Raw genomic sequence first — 18,483 nt, forward strand, 5'->3', positions numbered from 1 at the left:
GCAACCTTTGCGAACCAATCTGAGAGGCCTGTGCTCTTTGGCTGCTGATGGAGTCTGGAAACGGGAGATCCTTTTTTGGGAAGAAGAAATGCAGAAGTATGGATTAGATCAAGAGGACTCCCTCTTTCTGAAAGAGAACATTTTCAAAAGGGACCTCGAATGTAATTGTGCCTACAGCTTCATTCACTTGAGCTTTCAGGAGTTTTTTGCTGCTTTGTCTTATGTACTAGAAGAAGAAGGTGAAGTCTTGTCTCCTGGAAAGACTAATTGTGATGTGGAAACATTGCTAGAAAGTTACAGGACTGCCAGGCGTGACTTAGCATTAACAGTGCGCTTCCTGTTTGGCCTTTTAAATGAAGAACAAAGAATGAGGGACTTGAAAGAAAAGTTTGGATTGAAAATTTCACCTAAAATTAAAGAACTTTTGTTGCAGTGGGTGAAAAACATGACAGGAACAAAAATAGCTTGTTGTTACCGAAGTAAGCCTGAGGCTTTGGGATTGTTGTATGAGAACCAAGAAGTTGATTTTGTGAAACATTCACTGGATCATGTGACAGAAGTAAAATTAAATACCTCTGGTTTTACTGAGATGGATGTAATGAGCCTGTCATTTTGTTTAAAGAATTGTCATAATTTGGAAGTACTGAATCTGGGGCACAATGTATATATGACATGCATGTTTTTGAGTCAGATGCTTTTTGAGGCAGCTGCAAGAAAAGACAATCAAGAGGATCATAAGACAGAGGAAGAGGAAGAATTGCTTGGACGACTTCAGTTATATCAGTAAGCAGTAGTTTGACAGGGAAACTCCTACAGATATCAGCATAGAAATGAGTAGTGGTAGGAATCCATACCCAGGCTGCCCCTTTCCCTTGCTTTCAGTAACTGTATCCCTATTAAATGTGCATATAGTGAGAGCCAAGAAGTTGACGGGACCTGGAACAGCAAAAGACAACAGTATGATAACCCCCCTCCCTCCAAAAAATAGCTGCCAGGGAAAGGGAGTCCCAGAAGAAGGCAGCTGAGTAAGGGGTGTAGGCCTAGCTGTGAGTGTGCATGCACCCCTTTTAGTGCCCCAGTTTCACTTTACTGTAGCCCATGGTTGGCCAACTTACAGCATGCCATGTGCCACTTTTTACATAGAAATTTTTGAACACGCCACTCCACCTTAATGTCACCTTTAGCATTTACATGATAGCTAGATAGTGCCTCCAAGTTCAAGGGCAGTATATCTCTGGCAGTGTATGTGCCAGAAGGTAAGAACAAGAAACACGGCAGTGCTGTTGCCTATTTGGAACTTAGACACCTTGCAGGCCCAAAGGTAGCCTGCATGGACCTTTAGTCTGGTCAACAGAACTTGTTCTGAGATCCATATAAGGTATGTTCATTGCTATGCTACATAGCCCAGCTCCCTCTCCCCACCCACCTTTTCATCATGAAAGATTATTTTAGCCTGGATCTCTTTTTGGATGATTTTCCTGAAGATAGTATCTCCACCCAGCTGGACCCCTAGGCTTTGCTGATCTAATTAGCCATCTTTGCACTGTCCTCTTCAGCCACAGCCACCTTCCACAGCCTGCCCCTCACCTCTTCAGCACTCCACCAATCTGGCTTTCTCGGGTAAACAAGTGATCTGCCAGTTAGCAGAATGCAGCTCACTGCATCCACCTCATTGGCTTTCTCTCCTGTCTGTCCTGCTTTTCCTGTCTTTCTCCCCATTTTCCAACCAAAGCAAATCAATCTGAGTGTGCATGGCCACCATGAGTTGCACCCACTGCAGCATTAGAAACTTGGGCGCATGCTGTGTAAGGAGTAGCAAAAAAATCAAGCAAATTCTAAATTGCTGTGGTGCTTTCTTTGAAAAACGTTTAAATAATAACAAACATTTATGGTGAGTTTTCGCGTTCCATTTAGAAAGTGTCTGCATGTCTCGTGGGTTGGGCATCACTGCTGTAGCAGCAGCTGAATGGGGAAAATACCTCAGTAGCTTGTATCTGCTGCCACCACCCTAGACCACAGAGAATAGGCAGAGGAAGATCACCGAGGGGGGGGGAATCCTCTTCCAGGAATGCACTGGAGCTCTTCTTAAAAATCAAAACCGCAGTAGTGTCTGCAGGATGAAGAGATGTGACTATCCACTGAATTAACCATAAATATGGACCAGGCAGACAAAGAGTCAGGATGCAGCTAGTTTCTTGACATTGAACTTTTCCTGGTGGTGAAGTCTAGCAGAGATGGTGAAAAGCTCCAGAAGGATCTCTCCAAAGTAAGGAAACAGACAGCAAAATGTCAGATGCGTGTTGGTGTAAATAAGTATAAAGTGATGCACACTAGGGCAGAAAATCAGTTTCACGTATACACTGATGGGTTCTGAGCTGTCTGTGATGAATGAGGGGGGCAATACTAGGCAGGGAGGGTAGAAATTGGGGCAGGGAGGCAATGGGAAGGCGTGGATCCGGCAGTGATGGCAGGCGCTGGATCCTATTCCCTTCCACAGCAGCGTTCCCATCCCCTTTCTTATGTAATATTGCTAGCGCAGGTTTGAGAAGACCTATTGTGTAACAGAAGACTTATGTAGGGCTAAGGGAAATTAAACCCTGCTTTACCTCCAAAGTTTCCTGATCTTGTCCCTTTGCTGGCTCCCCAATTCTTTCCTTTGCTGATGACAGTGCTAGTCTTATTCACCTGAAACATTGTTTTTCTGCAATGGCCATTTATAACATGTTCAGTAGGCACATTATTGTCCAGTGGCAGCAGCAGTGTGCGAGCAACACTGCAGGGGACTTGAGAGTGAAGTGGTGGTGGGGACAGAATTCTTCCCTCTCTTTTTGTAAGCTCCAATGCATGCCATACTGATTGTCTTTTGGAGACAAGTGACAGTGTTCAAACTGCTGTATCTGGTATCCTGATACTACCTGCAATATTCACTGCCTTTATTGTAAAGTATAGATTAAAGAATCATATTCAGGGTACCTGTGCTACCTATTTTATTGTTAAGAAATGAAGGTAGAAAATATTGTCTTTTTATTGAACTAATATTGAACTACAGACACAATCATTCACTCTCTCTCTCTTCCTCCCCCTTTCCTTTTTAGGGAAGTAGGAAGGCGAGAACCTGTTCAACATTTCTGTGAAGCAGTGATGCATGGGTGTAGCAAATTAAGAGAGTTTTGGTAAGAAAATGATTACTTTTTAAACCTTTTCTGCTCAATGTTGCATATATGCAACAGTGATCAAATGTGTACACCTGTGGGCTGGGCAAAAATGGGTAAGTTAATCCTCCTGGGCTTTCATAGAGGTGAGATCACAACTCTATGGTGTTTCTATCACTGATATGTGATAGAATATGAACAGACTTATATAGTACAGTGGTGCCTCACATAACGAAATTAATCCGTTCCGCGAGTCCTTTCGTTATGCAAAATTTTCGTTGCGCGAAGCACGTTTTCCCATACAAATGCATTGAAATCTAATTAATGCGTTCCTATGGGCAAAAAGGTCAAAACGAAGTCAAACTTGGTTTACAAAGTGTTTATTACGTGCTCTTTAAAGGCATACATACTGTACAGAGGATTTCTAAAATTTGAAGCATACACGAAATTTTTAATTTTTAAAAAATTCGTTATGCGAAGCACGGACCTAAAAAGTTTTCGTTATGTGAAGCATGGACCTAAAACTTTTTCGTTATGCGAAGCACGGCCAGAAACTTTTGTTATGCGAGTTTTTCGCTGCGCGGGGCATTCGTTATGCGAGGCACCACTGTATATGATTTAAGTCCTACGTGAGTTATTTATTTCAGCATCATTTATTTCTAATATTTTCATTTCTCCAGAGGTTGTAATGTCCTTTAAACATTCCTCTGATGAATTATGTCCAAATGCCTCAACCTTTCAGCATCTAAACCAGTGGCCCTGGTGTCACCTGGGACCACGACCATCAATTGCTGCCTCCACCTGCTGAGCCTTCAGAAGGTCTTAAAACATCACTTCCAGTTTCACAGGGAAACCGCAAGTGATGTTCAAGGCCCTCCAAACGCCTTCTGAGGGCTGAGGAGGCCGCACGTGGCCTTTCCGGCCCTCAGACAGCCTCCAGATAGGAGGCAGCAGGCTTGATCTGTGGGGAGCGTGACATGGCTGGGGGATAGCACTGTTCCCCTCTCCATGCCACCCAGGATTGCTTGATCCCTGGACCCTCCCTAGGTATGCCACTGATCTAAACATAAATCAAGTCCAGGAATTCTTTTTCAATGTTGGAATTCTTTATCATTCAGAATAAGAAATGTTAATTCAATCAAATTAGTCTTCTTGCAGGGAAACATTACAATTTGATACTTCAGATATTTGTCAGGATTGATTTTTATAATTGAAACCTCAGATTTAATCCTCAGTCATTAAAAAAAAAAAGAAATTTTTTTCAAGCGTTCTTCTAACACCAGATTCATAAATGCATAAAATGAGATTGATCTGTTGATCATCCAACTGGATTCCTGTGGTAGCTGAATTCATGCTAATGGCTTTAACAAATGGTGCAGTAAGTAATACAAACAAAAGTGGTGACATTGGACATCCTTGAGCTGTTCCCCTCTTTAAAACTGTATTGGCTTCGATAAATTTCAGCTACCCAGAATAGAGGGGCCCTCATTCCCAGAACCCCTGCGGATACCTAAATCCATGGATGTCCAAATCTAGTTGGGTCTAGAGAGTGATCTGAGGCTCCAGGGAGGCTGTGCACAGCCTTGTTGACTCTCAGAACGCCTGTTTCTTGCAAAAAAAGACTTCTGGCTCCTCAAAAAAACCAGAAGTCTCATTTTTATGCCCTTATAAGCCCTGTGTGGCTTCTCCAGGCCTCAGAATACCTTATAAGGACATAAAAAGTCACTTCCAGTTTCCCTAAGAAACAGGAAGTTGCATTATTTTGCATTATTTTACCCAAAATGGGGAATCTGTGGGTCAGGGAGGCCACATGCGGCCTCCCTAACCCTAAATCACCCTCACGTTCAGAGAGTCCAGGTGGGCCCAAATCAATGGGTTTGGAACCCATGGATGACCAAATCAGCGGGTCCTAAATCCACAGATATTGAAGACCCACTGTACTAACTACCACTAAATTATATCCAATCTGAAATAATTTCACTAGTTTAAGATGACTGTTGGGTTATTCTGATGGTCTAAACCAGAGGTGTTTCATTTCATACAGCGTTTGTGATGTCTGCAGAGGTCTGGAAGTGACATCATCAAGCAGGAAGTGATGTTATTAAGTTAGTGGTTCCCAAAGTCCTGTTTGTGCTTTGGGAATCCTTTAAGTATTTGAGGGAGAACGAAGGGGGCAGCAAAATGATTGGGATGATTGTGCTGCTGCCGGGGAGGAATGGGTTTTTTAAAATTTACCTAGAGGACGCTATGGTTCTCTGGAGGTTCTGGGGAGCCTCCAACCTTCTTTGTAGGCCTTCTGACAGCTCCAGGATGAACTTGGAGAAAAAAATGCTTCCTGTGTTTGTCGTGAAACCAGAAGTGGTTCTTTTTTTAACAGTAGTTTGGAACTGCTGTGAGGGCTGCAGAGGGGTTGACAGGCTCCCAGGACCCTCCAGAGAGCCATAGGAACCCCCAGGTAAGTTAAAAAAAACTCTTCCCTCCCCAGCAGCAGCACAATTGTCCCAATTATGTTGCTGATTATTTCTGGGCCATTCCATGTTAGGGACCATTCTGCTTTTCCGGTTCCCCTGGTGGGTCACAATTCACCATTTTGGGAACCACTGCATTAAGCAGACGATGGCAAGAAATAAGCAATCTATTCTCATTTAGGAATACATTAGTTGCAAATGACAGGAGAGAAAAAAAATGCAAATCTCAATTTCAAGATACCAGAGAGCCCAATTGTAATACAGGCTGCCCTTTCAGCCACTCCCCTTCTGCTGAAGCATAATTTTGCAGCTCAGGTTCTCTGTCAAGTGACACCTTGACAGATGTGGTGCTGCTGAAAGGGCAGCCTGCATTATAATTGGTGTCTCCCAACACGTTGCCCTCTTGGTCTGCAACCTTCCCCCATAGCATTCTTCCATTTCTTACTCCCAAAGCCTCAGCAGAAGCAGTGCTGCTGAAATGGCTGCTCTGTGAGAGCCCAGTTATCCCAGGAGCCAGATAAAGAGCTTCCTCGGGCCGTATCTGGTCCAGATGCCTTGTGTTTGATACCCCCGGTTTAAACAGAAAGGGCTACTCAACCCTATCAAAGATTTTAGCCAAGTGTAGTCTCCCCTATGGGCTTTTCTTTGTTTGATTGGGAAGTCAGCCTCAACATGGTTTTGATACTGGGTCGGAGTACACATAATGGAGAGGTTTACCAGTTTAAGAAGCATTACTTAACTCATTTATTGTCGCTTTCCTTTGCAAGTGCCAGGGTATCCCAGAATGCTTACGCAGGGTCTCCTGGTCCACTGCTGCTACCTCTGGGAACTGACCCCTTGCACGATTCCTCCCTGTTGCATTGTTCCTTCTGTCCAGCACAGGAGCAGTGGCTCTAAATGGCTACTACTGGATCCTGGGCTGAATCCAAGGAGGCCGAAGTTCTCCTCCGAAGAAGAGAACATTCATCCACTTACCCTAAGTAAAGCCCCAGCCTGCTGAATGGGGATTCTTGAGTCTGTACCAGCTATTTTGCAGGCACAGACTCAAGAAGCCCTGGGCTGGGCTTTTGGAGCCCTACACAGGGGCTGGGATTCTGTGAAGGAGGTCTCCACCGATCCCACCCTTTCCCTGGTCTGTTTCTCCCCTCATTCCGCCCTCTCTCCTCCTCCCTCCATCCAGGGGCCTCTCCCATGACCTCCTGCTACCCTCCGTACATCCCATACCTACCAGGCCACCTCTCTCAGGCCATCCTGCTTTATCTCCCTGCTTGCCTTACAGCACATTTGCAACATCCACTGCTGGCACTTCGGTTGCAACCCAAGGGCAACCTTGAATTGGGCTGCTCAATATGCTAAACAGTGTCCCAAAACAGTTGAAACCAACCAGAGTGGAGGTGGCCCTTGATTTAATCCTACATGTGGCCCTGGCCATAGTGTAGAGAATCTAATGTAGCATATGTCTGCCATGCAGATCAATTAATTAGAACCTTTTGCCCTTGTGTACTGTATAGGTTGTCTGGATATAATCTGACAGCAGGTTGCTGTAAGGAACTCTCTCGTGTTCTTATTACCAACCAGTCCTTGGTGAACTTGGATATGTCCTCAAGCACACTAGGAGATTCGGGCACAAAGCGACTGTGTGAAGCATTAAGGCAACCAGACTGCAAACTGCAGAGTTTGACGTGAGTGTTTGATTGTGAGCGTAGGATGATGTTATCTTCATTATTTCTGACAGGCAAAGTAGAGTCTTCACTTTTGATACGCGCCAAGATTTTAAGCAGAAGGAGGAAGTGATATGATTTAAGCCAATGACCTGATGCATTTTGAATCCTGTTGCCCAAAGGCAGTGTGCAAGATCCAATTATACACCGAGGGAATGTGTAGCAGATAACAGCTTGTTTATTGCTGGTACCACAGCAAGGAGGCCAGTTGCCTCAGATCATGCACAAATGTAGCCATAAAAAGCTAGCTGCATCTACTCAGTTGAAAGCAATACATTCAACAGGCAAAAAGTTCAGTAAATTTCCATACAAACATCAACATCCCCTCATTCAAACATCCGCTTTACACCTCCTATTGGTTGTTGCTTTGGCAAGATAACGTACGCCTCCTCTGTCTGGTCTTCAAGGACCAAAGTACTGGGAAATTGGGAACTGGGTGAGGGCTGGCACACAGTTTTTTGCTAACAATCATATTAAGACCAGAGGCAGAATCAATGAGGCGATGTTAAAATGGTGTTACTTTGGCCAGAGTCTGCTAGAGCTCTTGGCTCACGGCAACAATCCTTTAATTCAGCAGTTCTCAAACTGTGGGTCCGGGACCTACCAGTTTGTGAAAATGACAGGACAAATTAGGCTATATGCATCAAGGGTTAAACAAGTTGCTACTTGTGGGGGGAGCACTGCGCAACAACCTTAAGGGCCTCTAAAAAGTTTGAGAACCAATGTTTTTTTATTGCTGCATTCATGGCCCTATTGTAACTCATCTGGATTGATATTGTCTTAGGCAGGTTGTCCAGCTGCTCTTTTATAGGCATGTTGTGGATAACTGGTTGCTTAGCTAACACAAGGAAGAGCGTGATGATATGGTGTATAATATTGTGTTGATTTTTCTACAGTCAATGAAGGATAGAAATTGTGTATTTGCAATATTCTGTGTCACTTCCAGACAGCAGATCCTCCTCTGTGAATTCATGGAATACGCAAAATCTGAACCAGTAGAGAAGAGAACATTGAAATTTATCTATATCCAATGTAATGTAAAGCTTAGGCTTCTTGCAGCCTCATAGTCTCTGTTCTGGCCCATAGTTCTCTGGCCAGTATTAGAGGTTCTTCTGAGCTCCAAAGAAGAAGCAAGTCTAGTTCAAGGTTGTTATAAAATCTAAGAGCATCAACTTACCTTTGTATGACTGGTGGTGCTCCTGTATCTCCAGGCATAAATTTAAAGTGCTTCCAGGCACAAGACTTACACTGGCATCTCTAGGCTACTGAACAGACGACCCAGCCACTAGTGTCTATCAGCAAGACCCAGGAGCAAAGCAGTGGCCAAATACAGAGGCTTATATAGACTTAGGTGTTTACTTCCACTGATTTCAGTGCTAATGAGCAAAGACTACTGTAAATATAAACTATTGCCCAGATTCTCATTATTAAGGCATCTTATCAAACAGGTGCAGCTAATAATGCTGTGCTGTAACAAGCGTATCTTTTCAGACTAGCCTTTGATTTTATTATAGTTATTTTGATTCTGGATGTGTTGCATGGAAATGTTTTATGGCTGATTTGTATTTTATAGGCTTGGCCTTTTTTCAGAGGTGACAGCTGCTGGGTTGTGTTTTATTTGTGATGTTTTAATGATGTTTGCCAAAAATTTTAAGTGTTTTATAATTTTATGATTCTCTAAGTCACTTTGAGTGCCCTTTGGGGAGAAAAGCAGGTTACAAATAAAATAACATAAATGAAACAAGTTCTCCTGAACTGACTTCCTTGAATTTTGTAGAAAAGGCCCCATGGTTTGAAATGTTGAAAGAGATTAAAAGTCCCATTTTAGTCTCTGTTCTTTTTTTCTTGCAGGTTGAAGCATTGTAATATCACAGCATCTTCATGTGGGGACCTCTCTTCTGTTCTCTGCACCAACCACAATCTGAGGGAGCTGCAGCTGGGTGGTAATAAGTTGGGAGATGCAGGTCTGAAGTTCCTCTGTAAGGGGCTGAAACACCCAAAATGTAGAATTAAAAGTATAGGGTAAGTAACGCCTTGGATTTTTGCTGTAAACACCTTTACCTGAAGGATGTCTGTATGGTCACTAACAGCCCAATCCTACCCCACACCAGAACGGGGAGTTCTTTGCTGATGTTCTTTGTTGTAAGCACCTGTATCTGAAGAATGCTTATACAGTCTCCTTATCTGTTTTTAGCAGCCTAATCCTATCCCTGACTGTCCCAGAGCATGCTGCACCATCAATGGAGCATGTGCTGCATGCTGTGGGCTAGCCAACCAGGAGATCAGGCAGCCCCAGAGAGGTACACAGAAATCATTTTTATGTATCTCGCCCCTAGGACTTGCTTGCCACTGGCAGTTTGTTGTGAGCATGTCTCTCAGTCATCCTGTTTGCTGCACAGCTTGCTGGAAGGTATGTGGAGGTGCTGCTCCGCCCCCAGATGCCTGTTTGGTCACATTGTCCAAGGAGAGAAAAGGGATAGGGATATTTTAACAACAAGCAATAAGATCTGGCATGCAGGGCCTCTGAGAGGAATTTTTCAGGGGTACAAAGTTTCTTTTGGGCCCCTTCCCCAAGGGGGATGGGGGCAATGTGGGCAGATAGAACAGGGACCAAAATAAGACAGGGGGAGGGTGCTGACAGCCAGAATAAACTTTGGAATCCTGGTGTATCAGGCTTCTTGATGTGGAGCCTAGGTCTACCTGGCCATGCAGCAGTGGCATTTAAATAATTATGGAAAACCAAGCACACTCCCAAGTCGTTCTAAAATCTTTGAAATATAGAAAATCCATTGCGGAAAATTAGCATCACTGTATTTAGGTTCACACTAAGATGGAAAGTGTCCTGCGTGCACAAAAATGAACTTCTGCAGCAGCTGTAGCCCCACAACTGGGTCCCTCAGGTCCTATACACTCCTTCATGGTAAGCGGATCTACAAACCGAAGAGCTACTGTGGCAGGTCAGTTTCCTCCCGGTTGGGACACTGTTAAGGAATGTATGCATTCCTGGCCTGGTGTGTTTGGCTTGTGGCAGTAGTTGTCGCCATGTACCCATGGTAATGCCCCCAGCATCCCACGTGGACAGTGAGTCTGGGTGAGATTGGAAAATGGAAGATCCCAGGAAGTTTCTGGGCCCCCTCCTTTGGCTCTTGGGCCCCCTATCTGACCCTGGGCCCGGGTACAAATTACCCCCTCTCCTATATAACCAAGGTCCAAATCCTAACCAACTTTCCCGCACTGACATAGCTGTGCCAATGGGGCATGTGCTGCATTCTGCAGTTGGGTAGTCATGGAAGCCTCCTCAAGGTAAGGGAATGTTTGTTCCTTCACCTTGGAGCTGCATTGCGCTTACCTTGGTGCTGGAAAGTTGGTTTGGATTGCTCCCTAAAGCTAAGTATACCTCAGTTACTCTATCTATAACAGTGTTTCCCAAACTGTAGGTTGGGACGCAGCAGTGGGTCTCGAGCCTATTTTTGATGGGTTGTGAAAAGTTTTTGAAACTTTTTTTTAAAAGACCATTGCAAGTACCTTTGATTGGTTTGCAGAATAAAATTTTTAGCTGGAATGCTTACCTGTGGTATGTGGTTATCTTCATACCCTCAAATTAAAATGTCACATTTTCCAGTTTTCTTTAGCTAGTACCTAGTATGCTATAGGTCATGTGTGAACGCAATTTCAGCCTTTTGTCTGGCAAGGAAGACGCTAACTACACATCTTGTTCTCCAGCCTTCTGGGTATACTGGAATGACTACAAAAGTTTGGGGGAACAGTCCTTGAACTCCATTTCCAGGGAGAGTATAGCAAATGTCTACACATACATACTATATATAACATCTCCAGCAGCTTCAGGAGTACAGGAACCTGATTACTATTAATTAATAATTATTAATAAATAAAATATTTCTTTCTAGGTCTCTTTCGGGGGGGTCTAGTGGGTCAGAATAGTTTATTGTTTTAAAAAGTGGGTCCTGGTGCTAAAATGTTTGGGAAGCACTGATCTATAATTTTACACTTTTTATGTAACCATAGAAAAAATAAGAAATAACCAAAGACCGGTGTCATGTCATTGTTCATTTCTTAATTTTGATATTAATTTTACAAATGCTTGCTTTTTTCTAATATTAACATTGACATTTCTTAATGTAACAAAGAAAAAGACAGAAACAAACCAGGAAAGTTGTTTGCATTATTCAAGTCTGCATTTTAAAAAAATTTTAAAATTACATATTTTAAAATTATTTGCTTTTCCTAAATATTAACATCACAATTTCCTATTCTAACAGAAACGAAGATGTGTGTTATAATGTATGTACTCATTACATACTCAGTGAAGTTCAATATCACTTCTCTCTCTTAAATAGATTTTTAAACTCATACGTGTTGTACTCTTTACTTATTTAATGACTTAAATTAGATATTGTCATAGGAGGCTACAAAATCCTCATTGACCCGGGTAGCAGATGCCTTAGCTATGCCCCTGCAGGCAGCTCACTTTTTCATCACTGTTTGTTTTCCTGCAGGTTTGCCAAGTGTAATCTGACAGCTGCTTGTTTTGAAGACCTCTCCTCTGTCCTCTGCAGCAAACAGTCCCGAGAAGAGCTAGACTTATCAGACAATGAACTTGGAGATAGAGGTATGAAGCTACTTCGTGGGGCGCTGGAGCATCCAAACTGCCATCTTCAGAAATTAAGGTAAGCCTCCAATGAGATAAAACAAAACTGTCAGTACTTCAAAGCAGTCCACACGGTAAGCAACTGGTGCAAAGTGTCACCTCATGTGGCTATAGCCTTTTTAACCAAGGCAGCAAAAAAAGGAAATTTGTGGTGAGGTGGAACAGCTGGGGAAATGTGTTAGATGTTGATGTGGAGCTTAGGGTGCTCCTGGCCATACCATGCCTTTGTGCACATTAGAAAAGCCACCTTTGTCTGCAGTAGAAAAAGGCACCCCATTCCTCCCCATCTGCTGGCATTCTCGTCCTTCCCTCTATTCAGATGGTAGAGGTTCCACGTCCCTTAGATGATGATGATGATGATAATACAGGTATTTATATACCGCCTTTCTTGGTCGTCAGATTTCTCCTCAGACTTTATTCAAGGCCGTTTACATAGGCAGGCTGATTAAATCCCCGTAGGGATTTTTACAATTGAAAGAAGGTTCTGTCTTTCAAGAACCACAACAGTCCAGATGTTTCACTCTGATCTGGTTTCACATTCTGGCCTCCATCCTCCCACGCTCAGAGCAGATGGAATAACTCGGCTCAGCTTGTCAGCTGCTTCAAGGTCGCACGGTGCCGGTGACCTCGAACTGGCGACCTGTTGATGTTATCTTCAGGCAAATGGAGGCTCTACCCTCTAGACCAGACCTCCTGCACATTCTGCACAACCATATGCAGAGGTGCTGGTGAAGCTCTGTCCGTCTCTTTCTGTTATTAAAGAGGAGGACAGAGGGTAGGACATGGAGAAACTCCAAAGGAAAGAGTGTGTACACTGGTTCGGGGAGGAGAAACAAGGTGAGACACTGTGGAGGAGAAGCCAGAAGAAGCAAATGGGAAAATGGAATGGATGATTTGCAGCTGGAAGGAGAGTGCCGAGAGAAGTGGGAAAGGAAAACAAGACCTGCAAGGTGGGGAAGAGTAGGGAAACTGGGGGACTAAGATAGAGGGCATAGGGAAAAGAGGGAAGGAAGGAAAAATAAAACCAGAAGTGGAGCATGATTGCTGCACTTTCACTTTTTAAGCTTCGGGGACCCCTGCCCTCGCGCAGGGCTCCCCGCACCCTTGACAGGCTGCTGCAGGCACTGGTGAGTAAATGCCTCCCCCCCCGCCCCTTAAGGGGAAAGTGGCCAGGGCCCTCAGGCTGTGGAGTCACAATGCCCCAGTTTGAAAAGCCCTGGAACAACAGATCCCTCCAGTTGAAATGACAACCAACCCCCTGCCCTTTTCCCTCTGAAAAGTCACAGTCAGTAAATTCTTGTGAGCGGCTGCTTTCAGTCTCCAGGTATTCTCTGTGCTGAACCTGCCAATAGTATATCCTTCCTTCTGCCTTATGATATGAAAGAGGGTGGAGTACCCACAGCAGGTTGCATAAGAACCCACAGTGTAAATGAAAACTAAATGTTTCTGTGCAGGTAAGCAGTGAAATCAGTGGCAGAATAGGTTTGGAAACAGGGAGAAAAAATATGAGAACTTCATCCACTTTCTTTCTTCAGGCTCTCTGGCTGTAGACTTTCAGAAGCTTGTGGTGAGGACCTCACTTCTGTTCTCAGCATCAACAAAACTTTAACAGACCTGGAACTTGAAAGCAATAACCTTGGAGATTTCTGGCTGAGGCTTCTCTGTGAGGGGCTGAAGCATCCAAACTGCAGGCTGCAGAGACTGGGGTGAGTGACAGCTACATTCCTGGGCTGTAGTCAGATGAAGACATCATGTTCTTGAACGGTAAACATGCTTGAAAATGGATAGTACACTGCATGCTTGGTTCCCCTTCCTTTGTAGAGTTAAGCATGATATAGCATTATGTTTGAAACTAAGGAGAGTTTCAAACATAGATCAGACCAAAGACCCATTTAGTCCAGCTTCCTGTATCTCACAGTGGTCCACCAGTTGCCTCAGGAAGCACACAAGACAACAACATACCTCTATCCTTGTGTGTCCTATGACTAACTTTTAATCAGAATTTGGAGCCAGAATTGAACATACATTTGCACACCATGGATAGCAGAGGTGCAGACCTGATTCTGTATCAAGTAACTGTGGACAGAGAAAGAGAGGGGCAAATGGCCCGTGACCTTAAGCATGGTTATCCATTCTAATAAATGAATTTGAATTCCATGTGAATGTATTTAGGAGCATGATATCTGAATAATCCTTGAGGAAACTATACATCTAGCTGGGACTCTCACAAATAAGACATATACTAGTGCAGTGGTTCCCAAACTGTGAGTCGAGAGCCACTGGTGAGTCTCAACACAATTTTTGGTGGGTCCCACAGCAGCCAAGAAGGACCTCCAGTGAAAACAGTATGATGGAAATATCAGAGAACTCATTGCCTCAAGCCCTGAGGCTATTCAAAAATCAGATAGCTGCTAATTGCCCTGGAAAGAGCTCCTGCAGTTTTCAAATTTGTGTAAATACAGGGAGATAAATGTTGGAGAGTCTTTTTTTCTGGTTATTATTTTTATGCATAAATAAATATATTATTTCTTTCTAGTTTTTTTAAAGTTTTGTAAATCTGGGTGGGTCCTGATATAGTGTCATTTTTAAAAGCGGGTCCTGATGTCAAAAGGTTTAGGAGCCACTATATTAGTGTGAATTGGGCCAGTTCTGGACCAATTCACACTTGGATCTCCAAATCTGTTTTCTTGGGAAAAGGTTCATAGATTCAGGTTCCTTCCATCCCCCCTCCTTCTTCCAAAAACCCATCATTAATTGATGGAATAAGCTCTGTTCATAAGGTAGTCCCCCACACTTCTGTATGCTTGGGGGGGGGGGAGCATGAGTGCACCAGCAAGCATCAGCGCTGCTACCAATGCACTCTCAAAGGCCTGCCTTTCCTGTGATCAGCATTTGCCTGCAAAAGCAAATGTTGGATGGAGGGAGGGATATTCTCCCATGAACATTCCATGAACATTTGTCTTTTTTGCATCCCACTGGGGTAGCTCCACATCATTGGCCAGCTTCAGTTAGTGCTCCTGCTGTGACTATACCTGGATCGTTTGAATCGGACAACATTGATCCATGCCATGGTAACACTGAGCTGGTAATGTATTGTAATGTATTCTACACGAGGCTGCCCTTGTAGAGGGTTTGGAAACTTCAATTAGTGGAGAATGCAAAGCCTCATGCAACCTGGGAGGTTGGCAGTTTGACTCAGTTGGGCTGCTGCTGTAGCAACTGCATTGGCCACTGTTTCATTTCCAATTCAAGGTGTTGGTTTTGACCGTTAAAGCCTTTTATGACTTGGGGCCAGAGTACTTTGAGAAATTGCCTTTTTATGTACAATCTATCTTGTCTCCTCTGTTCATCACAGAAGGCCATATTTCAGATGCCATCACTTATGGAGGTGGGATGGGAGATGGCACGAACTAGGGCAGTGGTTCCTAAACTTTTTCAGCTGGCAGCTCTCTTGACCTTCTGGGCCATTGGCCACAGCTCCCCAGTAGGGTTGTTGGCAACCTTCAGTCTCGAAAGACTATGAAAGGCGCTCTGAAAGGTGGTTCTGGAACAGCGTCTAGTGTGGCTGAAAAGGCCAATTCGGGAGTGACAATCCCTTCCGCACTGGGAGCAAGTGTAGTCTGTCCCTGGTCTGTCTCCCTGGCTATGGGCCTTCCTTCTTTGCCTCTTAGCCTCAGACTGTTGGCCAAGTGTCTCTTCAAACTGGGAAAGGCCATGCTGCACAGCCTGCCTCCAAGCGGGCCGCTCAGAGGCCAGGGTTTCCCACTTGTTGAGGTCCACTCCTAAGGCCTTCAGATCCCTCTTGCAGATGTCCTTGTATCACAGCTGTGGTCTACCTGTAGGGCGCTTTCCTTGCACGAGTTCTCCATAGAGGAGATCCTTTGGGATCCGGCCATCATCCATTCTCACAACATGACCGAGCCAACGCAGGCGTCTCTGTTTCAGCAGTGCATACATGCTAGGGATTCCAGCACGTTCCAGGACTGCGTTGTTTGGAACTTTGTCCTGCCAGGTGATGCCGAGAATGCATCGGAGGCAGCGCATGTGGAAAGCGTTCAGTTTCCTCTCCTGTTGCGAGCGAAGAGTCCATGACTCGCTGCAGTACAGAAGTGTACTCAAGACGCAAGCTCTGTAGACCTGGATCTTGGTATGTTCCGTCAGCTTCTTGTTGGACCAGACTCTCTTTGTGAGTCTGGAAAACGTGGTAGCTGCTTTACCGATGCGTTTGTTAACATCCTGTATATTCTATAGGGTGACAGGTTTTTCTTAAGGATACCATGGCTCCCCTAGCTGGTTTCCACAGCTCACAGTTTGGGAACCCCTGAACTAGGGCCTTCTCAGTAGTGTTACCAACTTTATGGAATTCCCTTCTTTTCATTTTATGAACTGCTCCCTCCTTAAAAATTTTCATTCAGGGCCTACAAACATTTCTTTTCAGACTAGCTTTTGATTTTATTCTTGTTACTTTGGTACTGGATATGTTGTGGGATTTATGTAGATGTTTTATTGGTGATTTGTATTTAATAGGCTTGGCCTTTCTATTCTTTTATTCAGAGGTAACTGCTACTGGTTAAGTTTTATTTGTGATGTTTTAATGATATTTGCAAAATGTTTAAATTTTATGGTTCTCTAAGCCACTTTGGGTGCTCTCCAGGGAGAAAAAGCTGGTCACAAATAAAATAAATAAGTCAGTTCTCTTGAACTGGTTTCCTTGGATTTTGTGGAAAAAGGCCCCATGGTTTGAAATGTTGATAAAGAGCTGAAAGGACCCACTTTGGTCTGTATTCTTTTTTCTTGCAGGTTGAAGCATTGCAGTATCACAGTAGCTTCATGTTGGCACTTCTCTTCTGTTCTCAGCACCAACCAGAATCTGAGGGAGCTGCAGCTGGGTAGTAATTACTTGAGCGATGCAGGTCTGACGTTTCTCTGTAAGGGACTGAAACACCCAAACTGTAGTCTTAGAAGTATAGGGTAAGCAACACCTTGGATTCTTTAGTGTAAACACTTTTACCTGAAGGATGTCTGTACAGTCACTAACAGACCAATCCTATCCCATGCTGGAACAGGGAGGCCATCTGACCTGCCCTGTATCCAGTGCGAGATTAGGGCTGGTTTCGGCTCAGAGGGGCAAGGAGAATGCATTCTTCTTACCCTAGGTAAAGCCGCAGCAGCCCCATTTGTGCCACCTCAAGAGGTGGTGCAAATTTGAGCAGCCCGCAGCTTTTGTGGGCCATCCTGGATGGGGGTTAGAATCCCTCACTCCAACACTGCCTGCCCACTGGCCCGCCTGCTGCCCTCTCCCCACCCTGGTCAGCTTCCCTCCTGCCCTCCCCCTGCTCCCGAGACCTCCACACTGGCCTGACTCAGCTGCTGCCGGGCTGTCTGTGCCTGTGCCGGAGTTCTCTTTAAGCACTCCCCTGCTGACCCCACCCATTCCATCAGTAATGCAGCAGTGCAGAAAATGCCAATTGGTTCCTTCCGCACAATCCCTCCCCAGCTGCAACAAAACCCCCCACCCCTCTTCACATCACAGGCGTGGGTGGACCTGGAGGGAGGGAGGATGCATCCCAGCTCAGCAAGGTGTGAGGGGATGGGGGGCAGTGCGAGCGATGCAATGAGCACGCAAGCTGTGGGTGGCTCTTTTTCTATCACTCCAGGAACTGCTTCTCCCCACCTCTTCTATCTCCTTCTGCTTGCAAAACCCACTTGTCTCTATGGCCAGAAATGGCTCCTCCTCTCCCCCCTCCAGAGACACAAAATCAAGACACATCTTCCATCAGTGGATGGTCCAGGGGACAAGAAGAAGCACCTTTCTCCGCTTTGTTCTGGACACGTGCAGGAACCTCACGTGGATTACCCCACCCAGCTAAACTTGTTACTTTTGCAAAATTGTTACTTCTGCAGCCTGAGACCCTGAAAGTTTTAAACCCAAACAAAAAAAGTTAATCATTTCCCTCCGCGCCCCCCCCCCCCCGTCTTTGAACATAACGTATCCTGCTGCTTGTGTGTGCAATGCCTGGCTTCCAGATCATCGCAAGAGGTCTTCAAGTGACAGGGAGGCGGCACAACCTCAAGCAGCACCTCAGGCCATTTGTAGATGACTCAAGTCACCCAAATCCATGGCAATTCCTGAGTCAGCAGCCCCAGACTGGAGTGTTTGACACATGTAACTCGAGTCTGCACAAGTCAGCGAAAAACGTGTATTTTCGAGACTTGGACTTGAGTCACTTGACGAGTTCCCATCCCTGGGCATTTGGCAACCAGTAAGATGGCAGCCATTGTTTCCTGGATGATGGGGACAGAGTCTGGAAATGTTCTGTTCTTCCCTAAACGTCTTCCCCCCAGTTGACCCTGGAGTATTCCTTCCCACCCAAGAGGCAAGTCTAGTGCTAGCTACTTGTCCTTAGAAGACCAGTTAAGAATTGTATGTTCCCCTGCCTGGTTCACCTGGGCATAGGAGCTTTCTCGCTTAC

The 18,483-nt window shown here is 44.8% G+C and overlaps 1 protein-coding gene across 1 annotated transcript in view; it reads left to right on the forward strand.

The window, feature by feature from the left end:
• LOC136636224 (ribonuclease inhibitor-like) overlaps positions 1 to 18,483 on the forward strand; it is a 36,252-nt gene that overhangs the window by 8,402 nt on the left and 9,367 nt on the right. The window contains exons 3-9 of the mRNA XM_066611179.1: positions 692 to 783; positions 3,096 to 3,173; positions 7,132 to 7,302; positions 9,193 to 9,363; positions 11,859 to 12,029; positions 13,546 to 13,716; positions 16,811 to 16,981. Of these exons, the coding sequence (XP_066467276.1) occupies positions 692 to 783; positions 3,096 to 3,173; positions 7,132 to 7,302; positions 9,193 to 9,363; positions 11,859 to 12,029; positions 13,546 to 13,716; positions 16,811 to 16,981 (1,025 nt within the window). The remainder of the gene's footprint in view (positions 1 to 691; positions 784 to 3,095; positions 3,174 to 7,131; positions 7,303 to 9,192; positions 9,364 to 11,858; positions 12,030 to 13,545; positions 13,717 to 16,810; positions 16,982 to 18,483) is intronic.

Source organism: Tiliqua scincoides, chromosome 1 (assembly GCF_035046505.1).
Source record: "Tiliqua scincoides isolate rTilSci1 chromosome 1, rTilSci1.hap2, whole genome shotgun sequence".
Taxonomy (NCBI): domain Eukaryota; kingdom Metazoa; phylum Chordata; class Lepidosauria; order Squamata; family Scincidae; genus Tiliqua; species Tiliqua scincoides.